The sequence below is a fragment of the Motacilla alba genome, chromosome 24 (genome assembly GCF_015832195.1).
Source record: "Motacilla alba alba isolate MOTALB_02 chromosome 24, Motacilla_alba_V1.0_pri, whole genome shotgun sequence".
Classification (NCBI taxonomy): Eukaryota; Metazoa; Chordata; class Aves; order Passeriformes; family Motacillidae; genus Motacilla; species Motacilla alba.
In genome coordinates this window covers 767,783-781,424 of record NC_052039.1, presented here as the reverse complement: position 1 = coordinate 781,424, position 13,642 = coordinate 767,783, and the positions used below count along the sequence as shown (strand labels likewise).

Sequence of the window (13,642 nt, the reverse complement as noted above, 5' to 3'; positions counted from 1 at the left end):
TGAGAATTATTCTTTGAGTCACAGTTTTCTGTTGTGAGAAATGATACAAAGAGGAGAAGCAGATCCTCCTGTTAAAGGGATTTATACAAATCACCGTGATATTATCAACTAAATGTTTGATGAACCCCAATTTTTTTGCCTAAAAAATAATTTGCACTTGCAAAAATGTGGGAAAAGCTCCAATGTGGTAGGAGGTTGGCATTTGTACATTTAATAATTCAATTTTTTGTTCACAGCATGGATGCACACTAGAATGGAAGTTCAGTTGCAATAAAAGACAGAAAATTAATGAAGTATCTACATAATATTTTCCTTGTCTCACTGACTATTTGGCAAATTATAAATGTCTATATAATGCTTTCTTTATTGGTGTATTTTCATCGTACACTGAAAATTTAAATTTCTAGGGACATCTCTTTATTTTATAGTGCAATCTCCAAAATATCAGCAGTTGCTGTGGTCCCTGTGGGATGTGTTTTGTACTTTGTACCTGTTCTCTGTCCCTATAAATGCCTTGTCTCTTTCCAGGCCCTCCTGTCACAGGGACACAAAATGTGAATAAGACAACGGAGCAGCAGCGGCCCCAGCCAGGTGAGAGTGGGGTCTGTGACCTTGGGCTGGGGGAGCAGCCCCAGGCAGGGACAGGCAGGGGAGGGCTCAGGACAGGGGCTGGGCTGTGCCAGCAGCTCTCCCCAAGGGCTCTGTGCCTGCTCTGCCCCTGCCCATCCCTGGGCCAGGATCTGCAGGGTCCCCGCGGGCTGATCCCCCTGGAGCATCCCAGCCTGTCCCATCCCAGCAGGGCTTTCCCGGCCCACGGCGGGGGCGGGTAAGAAAGCAGCCCCTTGGGGCAGAGCAGGGAGTGTTCCCTCCTGCCTCCCCACCCTCCCTGCCTGGGAAGCACAGCTGCTTCCCATCCCCTTCCTCTGCTCCGGGCTCGGCTCTCTTGGAACTGGTTCAATCCACCAGCAGACTGCAGATCCAATTCACCACAACCAGACAGAGGCAGAGCACAAGTGTAGAGATTAGGGCTGAGGAGGCCCCACAGAAAGGGAAGGAATTCATTCCTAATAAATGCTTTGTGGGGTTTTCAAGAACCACTCAGCCTTGGTGGAGCCAGCAACAAACTCCTGTTACTCTCATCTCCCTAATGCTGTGTTTGCTTCACAATGAGAGACTCGGGTGAACATTCCCTGCTCTCCCAGGGCAGCAAGCTCAGCTGCTAACCAGTGAATCTGAAATTCTCATCTGCTCTCCTTTTTATTTAGCTCTTTTTTGTTAGGAGGAATACATTTGCTTCTGCTTTGTGGCTGTTCTCCTATTCCACAGGTTTTTTTTCCATGTTTGATGTGTTCTGGTTGCCACACAGTGCAGAGTATGTCCAAGGAGATCCCAGACTGCAAAAGCAGGCAGATCTGAGAGCAGTGCCAGAAACTGTGGCTGTGCCATTTTGGATGCCAGAACTACCTGGTGGTTGTTTGCTCAGAAAAAAAGAAGGAGCACTTCCAGGCCCTGGGAGAAGGGACAGAAGGAGTAAAGAAAGAAAATTAAAATTTGGTTTCTAGAACAAACATAATGACCTGGAGTTTCTTTTTGATGAAACATCCTTTAAATTTTGTTGAGTGATTTTTTTTTGTTTGTTCTTTATTTTATTTTTTAGATCCCTACCAAATCCTGGGGCCTACCAGCAGCCGTCTTGCCAATCCAGGTGAGTTCATTTTATATTTCAGACCCCCCCTTATCAAAGAGGTGAATTTTCCTTTGGAGCTGCTGCTCCAGCCTGCACTGGGGGAGCAGCTGCTGTCCCTGCACCCTTGGGGGGACCTGTGAGAGCCGCTGAACTCAGCAGCTGTGACCTCACAAGGGCTTTTGCCAAAATCCTTACAGAAAAGTGAGGAAAGTAGTGCAACATCATCAGTGTTGGGACAAAATCCCCATCCTGGATGTTCTGACCCAAGCCCAGCAATTCCTGAGAAGAGTTTTATAGGGGGCTTAAGTGCTGGTCTGTCAGATTTGCAGTACAGATTAATTTTTCACTGCCTGCTGTGGGTTACAAGAAGAAAGGCAGAAAACATCTCTGAAAGTGACAGTGTATCTGTCCCTAACACATCATCTGCAATAAATAATCCCTGATTTTAAGGAGCGAGTAATTTGCCTGGAGCAAATCCTGCTCGAACTAACCAAACTTGTACACATGAGATGCCTGTAAGGAAACATCCTCCTGAGGCTCTTAACTTACCCTTAACTACTTGTACAACTACACTGAGTAAAACCAGGAGTCATATGGGGAACAAATCATCCCATGTAACTCAGATCACCCACTGGAAAGAGAGCTGGAGCTATCCAAAACAATCTCCGTGGCAAACGGAGCAGTGGAGGGGTGAAGTACACTGTGCTAGGCAGTCAGTGAAAACTCTAGAGAGCAGTGTCCTCAGAGAAAGCCCTGTTTATGAGTAGCCCGAGGATTTTAAGGCCAAAGGCAACCATTATGAAATGTAGTGTGACCTCAGGCCCAGGCCCAGAACAAAGGGCTGAGTAACTTGTTTGCTGGGAACAGTTTATCCACTGCTAGGGCCGCCTTTCCAAGGCCCGAAGGAGCAGTTCCCAGTCGAGATCGAGATAGCCCTTCTGTTTCCTGCCTTTGTGTGTGCCCTGAGCAGGAAAGCCCGAGTCATTTCCTTTCCCCTGGCTGTGTCTGCAGGGAGCGGGCAGATCCAGCTGTGGCAGTTCCTGCTGGAGCTGCTGTCAGACAGCTCCAACGCCAGCTGCATCACCTGGGAGGGCACCAACGGCGAGTTCAAGATGACGGACCCCGACGAGGTGGCGCGGCGCTGGGGCGAGAGGAAGAGCAAACCCAACATGAATTACGACAAGCTGAGCCGGGCGCTGCGATACTACTACGACAAGAACATTATGACCAAAGTGCACGGCAAGAGGTATGCCTACAAATTTGACTTTCACGGCATCGCCCAGGCCCTGCAGCCCCACCCCACCGAGTCCTCCATGTACAAGTACCCGTCGGATCTGTCCTACATGCCGTCCTACCATGGCCACCAGCAGAAGGTGAACTTTGTGCCCCCACACCCCTCCTCCATGCCTGTCACATCATCCAGTTTCTTTGGAGCGGCCTCCCCCTATTGGACCTCCCCTGCAGGAAGCATTTACCCCAACCCCAACGTGCCCCGCCACCCCAACGCCCACGTCACACCGCACTTGGGCAGCTATTACTAAATGCTTTGATCTGCCAGTGGCCTTGAGCAGTCTGTTTGGACTTTTTCATTACTCCTGGGATTTGTATGGTTTTTGGGGGGACCCATCATGGATAATTGTGGCCTTTCTGGGGAAGAATTAAAACTGGATATGTGTTATTCCTGGACCAAACCTTTTACTTTTGTAACTTTGCCTCTTGTGTCTTGAACTGAGAGATGGAAGCTCCTGCGGGCCAGTACTCTGCATTTTCCTTGGGGTTTAAGGCTTGTGTCCTCTGTAGGAAGTGACAATGAAGATGGTTCACCATTCCCTGGAATGATTATTAGCTTTTGGATGAGAGCAGTTTTTAAGTATTTAAAGGCTTTTACAAGGCATAGATCCAGCAGTGGGTCATAGGAAAAGATGACCACAATGGGGCTTTTCTCACTGACCATTTGACCATTCAGTGGAGGACACTGGACTGCAGGGGACCACAACTGGAATCTTAGCTCTAAGGCAGAGGAGGAATTTCACTCAACTGGAAATTAAATATATATATATATATATATTCATATATATATATGTACATGTATATTTTAAGAAGGGCATTGAAGGAACTTCTCTAGAGTACAACTTCATTTGACTGTGTGTGAACTCAGCAAGCAGCAGAAACCAGAACAAAGCATAAGGCAAAGTCAAGCACAGGCATTCCTGGGAAGCAGAAGGGAAGTGAATAAACGACAGCAGGTCCCTGGCTCCGCCCGAGCCGCGGGGCTCTGGAAGCACCGATTCGCGAACGCTGTGCGTTTGTCAGGCCGTCAAACCAAGGTCAACAAACCAGAAGGCAAATTACTGTATAAATTATGCAGAGTTATTTTTCCCTATATCTCACAGTTTTAAAAGAAAGAGTAAATAAAACGAGTTGACCTCGGTCACAAATGCAGGTTTGTTTTTTACTATCAGCTCGGTTGTTTTTTGTTTATTTTTTTAATGTAATTTGTACATCTTTTCAATCTGTACATTTGGGCTGTAGCTTTGTACTTTTTGCTAAAAAAAAAAAAAAAAGACACGAGTAATGTATCTGTTGGAGATAGGCTTAGTCCTGCAATTGGATCCATGACTGACCCCCGAAGTGGCCAGAAACCCTCCAGATTGCCCTGGGTTTGTCTAGAGGAGAGGATTTTCTGTATTAGTCTGTTGTAGCTGTCTGCAAATTAACTCCACTTACTCCCATGTTTGCATTGAGGCTGATTGAAAACAGGCCCAACATCTCAAGGCAACCATTGCAATATTCTGTGATTGCTTTTCACCCAAATCCTGAACTTTGGGAAGATCTTAACCACTTCATAGATAAAATGACAAAATATTCCTCTTTTTGATGGCTTCTGCTGGGGGGTTCTGTGGAAATCCAACCCCTTCCAGACCTCTGAGCCACCCCGGCCTTGCAGATGGGAATGTGACGCTGCACAAGCGGCGGTTTGGTGCCATAAACAGAGGGTAAACCACAAGCGTTTGGGGTTTGGAACAGATGTCTTGGGGGTGAGATTTCCATGTACAACCCATTAGCTGACTTGTATTAAGTGGCAGCCAATTAACAGGATCACAACTATCTAGTCTAGACCAACCCCTGGGACTGTGGGGGCGGGATTTGGTCCATGTGCATCCCATTGCAGGAGGGGAGTCTGAAACCAGAGCATTGGAGTCTGCTCAGAACGTTAAACACAAGCACTGATGCCATTATTTAACAAAGTGGGAAGAGAAGATCAAGCTAATACAGTTAGGTCTTAGTGCTTTCGGGGTGTTTTTAAGCAACATTTCTGCAATAATCGCGAAATTTAAGTATGAAGGAGCTACCCATGGAAATGGGGCTTTTGCTACTATATATATGCAATGTACTTTTTGGATATTAAAATATATATAATTTTGCAAGCTATCTTGATGGGTTTTTTAAAAAAAAATGTATTAATGTTACAATGAAACATTTGTATGAAGAAGATGATGTAAAAAAAAGTGACAAAATAAATGGTGGTTTTCTTCTCTAAGGCATCAAATTGTCCCACTCTCTCCCTCCTCTCTCACACTTGCATGCACTTGAAATTAAATTTAGCTAAAAAGAGAAAGAAAGCAGCTCCACAGTAGTGGCAACACATCCTGATCCCTGTAGTATTGACCACTCATTCCAGAAAATTGTTGCCAGAGATGGTCAGACTGGATCTGGTCGTTGAAGGGATTAAAACCCAGACTCTGGCTTTTGTCCATGGAGAGGCAGAGAAAGTGGGAGGGCAGCCAGAGCTCAGAAGCTGAAGTGTCGAAGTGGCTCTTGGGGTGCCCCAGGGCCCCCCAGGAATGTCAGTGTGTGCCCAGCCTGCTCCTGTTTCCCACCTATCCCCAAACCCCAGGGACAGCCAGTGCTCCACAGCATTCCTGAGGCAGAGGCTGCAAAAACAAGCTCTGCCAAGGAATCTTCTGATTGTGGATAAAGGTCAGGCCGAGGCACTTCCTGCACTTTTGCACGGTGGTCCTGAGAGATATCTGGAGCTCCTACAGACCTGATAAAGCCTTGGGAAGGCAGGGCTGCACAAGTACAGCACTTCCTTCCTGCACAAAACCTTTTGTTGCTGAGCACCAGGACAAAGCTTGATTGGCTCGGGAAAAGGGCCACTTCCAGCACCCCAGAGCTGCTCCCTCTCTGGATTCCAACAGAGTTGCTCAATTTAGTCACAAGAGCGAGTGGTTTGTTGCTTATCTCCGTTGTTTTCCACTGCAGCACCAGCGAGATTGATTCTGGCTGTGCAGCATCAGTGGAAATATCAAGTATTTTATTTGAATACCATGTCCTGCCCGCCTGCCAGTAATAGGAAAATCAGAAGATGAGATTGCACAAAAGCATCTAAAGGCAGAATCTGAAGGTTATCAGAGTGCAAAGATGTCTCTTATAGCAAAATTTGGCCAGCAGGAACCTTGAGGGGGAAAAAGACATTTGAAAATAACCAACAATTTAAGAAGCATCTGATTCTGGGCTGCCCAGGGTGTTAAAGGAGCCCTCCTGAAATGGGAGGTGATCAGCAGCATCCCAGCTCAGGTCTTCTCTGCCTCCTTTCATCCTTCCCTTCAGGCATTGCTGGCATTAATCCTTTCTAAATATTAGTATTCACTAATATTTATCTTTAATTTTTTCTAGTATTTGCTAATATTTAGCTCTAGACAGATTTTGCCTCCTACTCCGGGCATTCCCAAGGAACCCAGAGATCTTAGAGCAAGGAGATCTCACCCCAGAGTGCCAGACAGCCTCACACCGCTGGGACACTTTCCAGGCACCTTTTTAGAGCATTTTCACAGGATCTCAACAGTTTACATGCCTCACACAGAGAAAGAGTAATAAGACAGAGATTGGAGTAGGTAATCTGTACCCCTCAAAATCAGCCTGGCTTTGCCAGGTTGGAAGCTGCAGGGATGGGAACAGGGGGATCTGCCCTCCCAGCCCAAGTTTCTGGGGCACACTGGGACAAAGCAAACAAGGAATTTGACAGCCCTAATGCTACTCTCTCTGCTTTTCCCAGGAGGACAAGGCAGATTGAATTCAAGTATTTCAGGCTTAAATCAGAAAGTTCACCAGGCAGATGGTTGGGATCACTTAGCTGTGAGCTGGGAGTCAGCAGGGGCAGAAGAAAACCTTCCCTGCATCAACTTTCAGGACTCAGAGCTCCTCAGGAAATCCAGCTCCCATTGCAATCAGGGTGAATTCAGCTGCTGATTTCCAGGGATCTGGTATTTCCCCAGGATTTCTGTTCCACCAGCCTCAAACCCTGAATGGGATCTAGCTGAGACATGCCAAGCTGGAATTAACTCTACATAGAGAGTGCAGCCTGCACATGGAGTAGAATCAGTAATGGCTTTACAGGCTCAGAGCTCTGGCTCTCTTGGCTGCATCTCTGTGCTGCTTTTCTCTCTTTGAGCTGGTCCTGCCTCTGTGTGTGAATTCCTCCTGTTTAATTACAACCAGCAGGTTTAGAACCTGCTTTAAACGGGGTTGTGAAGCAGGCTTTTTATCCCCACTGGAAGAAGGAGCTCCCAGCTTAAGCACTTGTTAGCTGCTCTAAATCAGGGGATAACAAATCCTTCCAGAGCCAAGCACCTGAGATCCCTCCTGTCCAGAATCCCTGCATGCCAGAACCCACGTCCTGTGCACACTGGTGCCTTCTTGCTTTATATGCCTAAAAATTGTGTTTTAGCCCTGAGGATGAACTTCCAAACAGCTGCAGATTTCTAACAGAGAATGTAGCAAAGCAGAGGGATTTCCCAGTGCCAGGACAGGGGAGAGGGATTTCCCTGTGCCAAGACCTTTCCTTAGTAAAGACAAAGACAGATTCCTCATACTCATGCCCAACAAGTACACCCCAGCCCAAATGAGACATTATTATGAGGGAAATCTGCCATAACTTCTGTTGATGTAAATATTTAATGTGAGGCTGGAGTTGCCCAGCAATGTTCCATCCACATCCATGGCAGTAAATGTCCAGGCCTGAAGCTTTGTGCTCAAAGGAGGGATGAACCCAGCTGCTGTTTCCCATCTCTGTGTCACAAGGAAAGAGCCATCAGTCTGTAAATGCTGCATGAAAGCAGCCAGCTTCACTTCATTATCCTATTACAATAATAGAGTTTTTACAGGCTGCTTTGCTGTGCTGATCCGGTATTTTTAATAACTTCTGTGAAATTAGTTGGTGAGACTTCAGCCTGCTGCCTACCTAAGTCCGTTCTCCCACATCAAACCAAGTGTGGCTGCATTTGGTGTTAATTAGAGCTGCAGTCCAGGGGCACGTCAGGGGCTGGCATTTATGAATTCACTTCAAAGACCTTATTTGTATATTTTTGCACATTACCCAGCATAACACACACATGACAATTTTAATCTGTGAAATCAGATGAAATCAGATGCAAATAAAGCTCAGACCTTTCTGTCAAATCAGAAACGAATTTAGAGACCTCTGATTAAGGTCGTGTGGAGAATGACAACACGTAATTTAGCTTGTGTGTTCTGATTTTTTCCACTACAGAGGTGGAAATCCCTGCACATGAAGCTCAGATTCTTCCATTATATCGGAATAGAATTAGAGATCCTTGGCAAAAATCAGCTCTTCAGGCTCCAAGAGCAGCAAACAGAGCGTGATACCAAACCCACAGACTGTGAAGACCAAAGGCAGAGCAGTTTTGAGGCCACGACAGCAAGAAGCCGCTCAGCCCTGCGCCCCACACGGGGGGAGCTGCCCAGGGAGCCCCGGGGAACTCCCCGAGAGGCAGGGGATGGCACAGCTGGGTTTGCAGCCGAGCAGCCGCCCCGACCCGGACAGTGACTGCAGCGGGAAGGGCTTTGGGCAGGGGGGGTTCCCAGGTGAAGAGACCGTGCTGCTCCGAACCAGGGCAGGCGCAACAGGATTCGGTCCTGGAGCTCCTGTGTGAAGCCGCAGCGGTGAAGGAGGATGGGGCTCCGGCAGTTCGGGCCGATTTCACCGCCAGAGCCGGCTCTTTCCTTTCCAGGAACTGCTGCAAACTTGTGATTTGCCTTGGCTCCTGCCTGAGTTTGTGTCTGCCGGAGCTGTAGAGCCCAGGGCTGGGCACACCGCCCCTGCTGCGGCTGCGAGCGCCGCGCTCAGCCCGGCGCAGTCCCCTCGCGGCTGGCATCCCGGGCTGGCGGGGACACGGCCAGCCCGGGGCACGGGGTCCGTGTTCCCGGTGTCCCCAACCCGGGCTGGCGGGGACACGGCCAGCCCGGGGCACGGGGTCCGTGTTCCCGGTGTTCCCAGTGTTCCCGGTGTTCCCGGTGTCCCCAACCCCGGCCGGGCAGGGACACGGCCAGCCCTGGGCACGGGGTCCGTGTTCCCGCTGTCCCCAACCCCGGCCGGGCAGGGACATGGCCAGCCCTGGGCACGGGGTCCGTGTTCCCGGTGTTCCCGGTGTTCCCGGTGTTCCCGGTGTTCTGCAGTGGCTGAAGGGGGTTGTGCTAGGGGCATTGGCAGAGGGCACCTGTAGAAACCTGAACACCTTCCCTGGGTTTTTTGTTTCCCTCAGGACCCATGTATAATACATACATATCTATCTGTCTGTCTGTCTGTCTACCATCTATCATATCTGTCTATCATCTATCTATCATCTGTCTGTTATACATATACACTTACCACACCCCTGGAAGTGTCAAAGGCCAGGCTGGATGGGGCTTGGAGCAACATGGGATAGTGCCCATGACAGGGGGTGGGATGGGAGAGCTTCAAGGTCCCTTCCAACCTAAACCACTCTGTGATTCCACATAGATTTATGTATATTTCATAGAACAGTATAGAGGTACATACATCTTTGATACAATTGTGTGTGTGTGTATACCTATTTGATACAATTGTGTGTGTGTGTATGTATACCTATTTGATATAATTGAGAGAGTGTGTGTGTGTGTGTGTGTGTATACCTATTTGACATAATTGTGTGTGTATATATATTCCTATTTGATATAATTGTGTGTGTATATGTACACCTATATGATATAATTGTGTGTGTGTGTGTATATTCCTATTTGATATAATTGTGTGTGTGTATATATATATTCCTATTTGATATAATTGTGTGTGTATATGTACACCTATATGATATAATTGTGTGTGTGTGTGTGTATATTCCTATTTGATATAATTGTGTGTGTATATATATTCCTATTTGATATAATTGTGTGTGTATATGTACACCTATATGATGTAATTGTGTGTGTGTATATTCCTATTTGATATAATTGTGTGTGTATATGTACACCTATATGATGTAATTGTGTGTGTGTATATTCCTATTTGATATAATTGTGTGTGTATATGTACACCTATATGATGTAATTGTGTGTGTGTGTATATGTACATATCTGACATAAGAGTGTACTGCGGTGTTAGGGTAAAACAAATTAAGAAGGAGCTTCAGCTTGGGGCAGATGTTTCTGTGGAGGATTTAAAACTTCCCTTAACGCTCCATTTCTGAAGACTCAAGGCTGACAGGGAGCTGAGCAGCTCCCCAAAATCCTCAGCCAGCACATTCCAAGCTCTGCAGACACAGTGGCACTGGCATCGCACCCTTGCTTTGGGAATTTGGGGAGCAGCATCCTTGTCCATGAAGGACAGAGGGGAGCAGGGGGCCTGGCACGGGGGTGGAAGGAGGTGAGCTTTAAGGTCCCTTCCAGCCCAAGCCATCCTGGCATTCTGGGCTGGTTCCATAGCACTGTTTGGGGAGCTCCAGGCACAGCAGCACAAAGGGATGTGATCTGGGCTTCCAGAACCATCCCAAAGGTCTGCAGGCCCTGCCACAGTGACAGTGACTCCTTGGGAGGGTTGGCTCCCTGCTGCACCAGGAGCACTTCAGAGCACGGGGGAGCTTTATCTGAGCAAGAACCTTGGGCACTGCTGTAAACTAACACAGTGAGGACTCAGGGCCATCCCGGGGTGGTCTGTGGTGGAATCATGAAATCAGTGAGGTTGGAAAAGCCCTCTGAGGTCATGGAATCCAAGCATTAGCCCAGCACCGCTGTACTGTTGGGTTTTAACATCTGGGGAAACTGAGGCACAATGCAGGGAGCAGTGTGTGGTCTGGCCTTCCAGAGCAGAGTTCCCTATGGAATATGCGTCTCCCCAGACCCAACCTCGCCGTTCCTGATCCCCTCTCTCTGCTTTGGGTGCAGCAGCAGCCGATGTTTACAGCCCCCAGCCCTCCACTCACACATCAGCTCTGAATTCACCACCGAGAATTCCCAATACTTCTGTGAAGGGGCTAAATACATCCTGCCGGCACGGCCCGTGCCAAAACCGAGCCACTGAATGCATTGAACTTTGTGTAATAAAACACGGAACAGTCCCAATAAATTCTTGCTTTGCTTTTCAAGGTTGCCGCGGTCGCCCTGCGGAGTTTGGGGATGCGGAGCGGCTGATTCGCAGGTGAGCGGTGCCATCCTGTGGCGGCGGCACAGAAACACCGCGGGGATGGCTGCATCCCTGCATCCCCGATGGTCCCAGCATCTCCGATGGTCCCCAGCACCCCTGTGCTCCCCTGCATCCCCATGCTCCCCAACACCCCTATGCTCCCCTGCATCCCCATGCTCGCCTGCATCCCCAATGCTCCCCTGCATCCCCAATGCTCCCCAGCACCCCTGTGCTCCCCAGCATCCCTGTGCTCCCCAACACCCCTGTGCTCCCCAGCATCCCCGTGCTCCCCAACACCCCTATGCTCCCCTGCATCCCCGTGCTCCCCAACATCCCCGTGCTCCCCTACATCCTGTGCTCCCCTGCATCCCCATGCTCCCCTGCATCCCTGATAGTCCCCAGCACCCTGACCTGTCTCCGTGCTGAGCAGTCACAATGAATTAACCTGGTGATTTTGCACAGCTGGTTGGGATGTGGTTGCCCAGGAGAGCGAGGGCTTAATGTTTTATTTGCTTGAATATGGCCAGCAGTGTAAAAAAAGGAGACACCAAGTGAGTCTGTCTCATCTCCAGCCTCCCCTCGCTCATCCACCTCCCCTGACCAGGCAGAATTTATGTGCAGCAGGGAGTTTGTTCAAGTGAAAGTGTCCCCAGGCAGATGCTTCCACCACAGGAATGTCAGCTTGGCCTCAGGAATTATCTTTTGTGTGTATTCGAGCAGCCATGGAGAGAGCTTCAGCCTTCCTCCCTCTTGTTCCAGTGATGCTGTCACAGGGTTAAATGTGATTTAGGGCCAGTGCTGGTGCTGTTAGAAGTTCTCCAAGCTGCAGCAGGAGAATTCACTAGAGGGTTTAGGAACTTGCACATTTTCCCTCTCTGCTTCCCTGTCTCTGCTCACATTCCTGGCCTGGTGCTGTGTTTTCTCCCTGCTCTTGTGGGGAGCAGGAGCTGGGCCAGCACCATGACCATGGACCAAGGCAGGGCTGATTTTAGGGGGAAAAAATGAGGCGGAAATCCTGGCTGTTCCCAGCAGAATTCCCAAGGGTTTGCCTGGGGAGAAGGAAGGGGATGGAACACCTCAGCTGCCACCACTTGTGTCTTTGCTCCCTGCTGACGGGTCTGTGGTGAGCAGCAGAGTTTCCAGGGAATTGTGTCCAGGCAGGAGCAATCCAGGCATTCTCTGGCAGCCTGTGAGCAGTGGTCTGCCACAATCCAGCAGAGCGAGTCAGTGGGAGCATCTGAACAGTGTGCCAGGGGCTTTTATTATAATTATTGTTGTTATTTTTCTTTAGGGGTGTCTTTTCACCAGCTCCTCCCAGAGCATGTGTGCAGACAGACAGCAAACCAGCACATGTCAGTTTACCAAAAGCAGTTATTTTAATTCATGGCCCTTTCTCCAGCAGTCAGCAGGATGCCTTATTCATTTGCCAGCAGGAGGGTAAATCTATTTCAAAATGATTGAAATATTATGCACAGCTTGAATGAGTGTTTAAAATAAATACAGTAGAAGAAACATGTTGTTTGTGAAATGAGAAGATAAATTAAGTTTAGTGCAGACACATTATTCCCAAGCCTGGCTGCTTGGCTTTCCCAGTGAAATCCTTTAGGCCTTAACCCAGCAGGAATGGTCTGGTTTGCTCCCCTGAAGGGCAGAGTATGGACCAGGATGTCAGCTCCATGGGGTGTCCCAGTTTTTGGGGAGGCCCAAAGGCAGGAGGGCGCCCCAGGGGAGCAGGGACCCGAGCAGAGCTGGAGAAGTGAAGCCCTGCCAGGGTGAAGAACCCGAGCTTTGTCTTCCAGTATTGGCTCTGTGGTCCCCTCCAGCCACTTCTGCTCAGCAAGATTAAATTTATTTTCATCCTCTTAACTGAACTTTCTTTTAATGGCAGCAGGGGTGACAGCCCCCAAAATAGCTTTCCTCTGGAGCGTGTCCCGAGTGGCCTGTCCCCGATAACCTCCTTCCTGGGCCTTTATCTGCAGGGTGACAAACTGCTCTCCCTGGACAGCCAGAGGAAATTCCACTCATTGTTGTGCTGCTGCTGAGCTCTGCCTCAGCTCTATCTCCTGCTGCTGCAGGGCTGCCAGGGCTTCCTGGGGTGGCAACCAGCGGGAGGCTCGCTCTGGGATTCCCAGTCAGCTCCCAGCATGGTCCCGCTCTAAGGGAGCCCGATAGCTCAGCCATGGCCCTGTCAGCTTTGGATCCCTCCCCTCGAATTTCCTCTGCTCCTGGATCCCTTCCAGTAACACCAAGACACACAAGAGAACACAGCCACCCTTCCCCTGGTGCAGCTCCCTTGTGCTGCAGGCTCCAAGGCAGGTGTGACTGTCAGGAGAGGGAGCACAGGCAACCGCCCCCACAGGGGGATCAGGTGTTTTCTCTTTGAGCTGTGGGAGCACTTCATGTTTCCAGAAATGGAACAACACCTCCTCATGCTCACACTGCAGAGACAGGGCAAAAGGTTCCATTGCTGGCTCAGAAGAACACTGAGGTTTAGGATTTTTGAGGAGCCTTTC

The 13,642-nt window shown here is 49.1% G+C and overlaps 1 protein-coding gene across 5 annotated transcripts in view; it reads left to right on the top strand.

Moving 5' to 3' along the window:
• Window positions 1-5,116, top strand: part of FLI1 (Fli-1 proto-oncogene, ETS transcription factor) — an 88,339-nt gene extending 83,223 nt beyond the window's left edge. For all 5 annotated transcript variants that reach the window (XM_038161682.1, XM_038161678.1, XM_038161677.1 and 2 more), the window contains 3 exons: window positions 529-591; window positions 1,658-1,705; window positions 2,699-5,116. In XM_038161682.1, coding sequence (XP_038017610.1) covers window positions 529-591; window positions 1,658-1,705; window positions 2,699-3,228 — 641 coding nt within the window. In that variant the 3' untranslated portion in view covers window positions 3,229-5,116. The remainder of the gene's footprint in view (window positions 1-528; window positions 592-1,657; window positions 1,706-2,698) is intronic.
• Window positions 5,117-13,642: the final 8,526 nt, after the last annotated feature.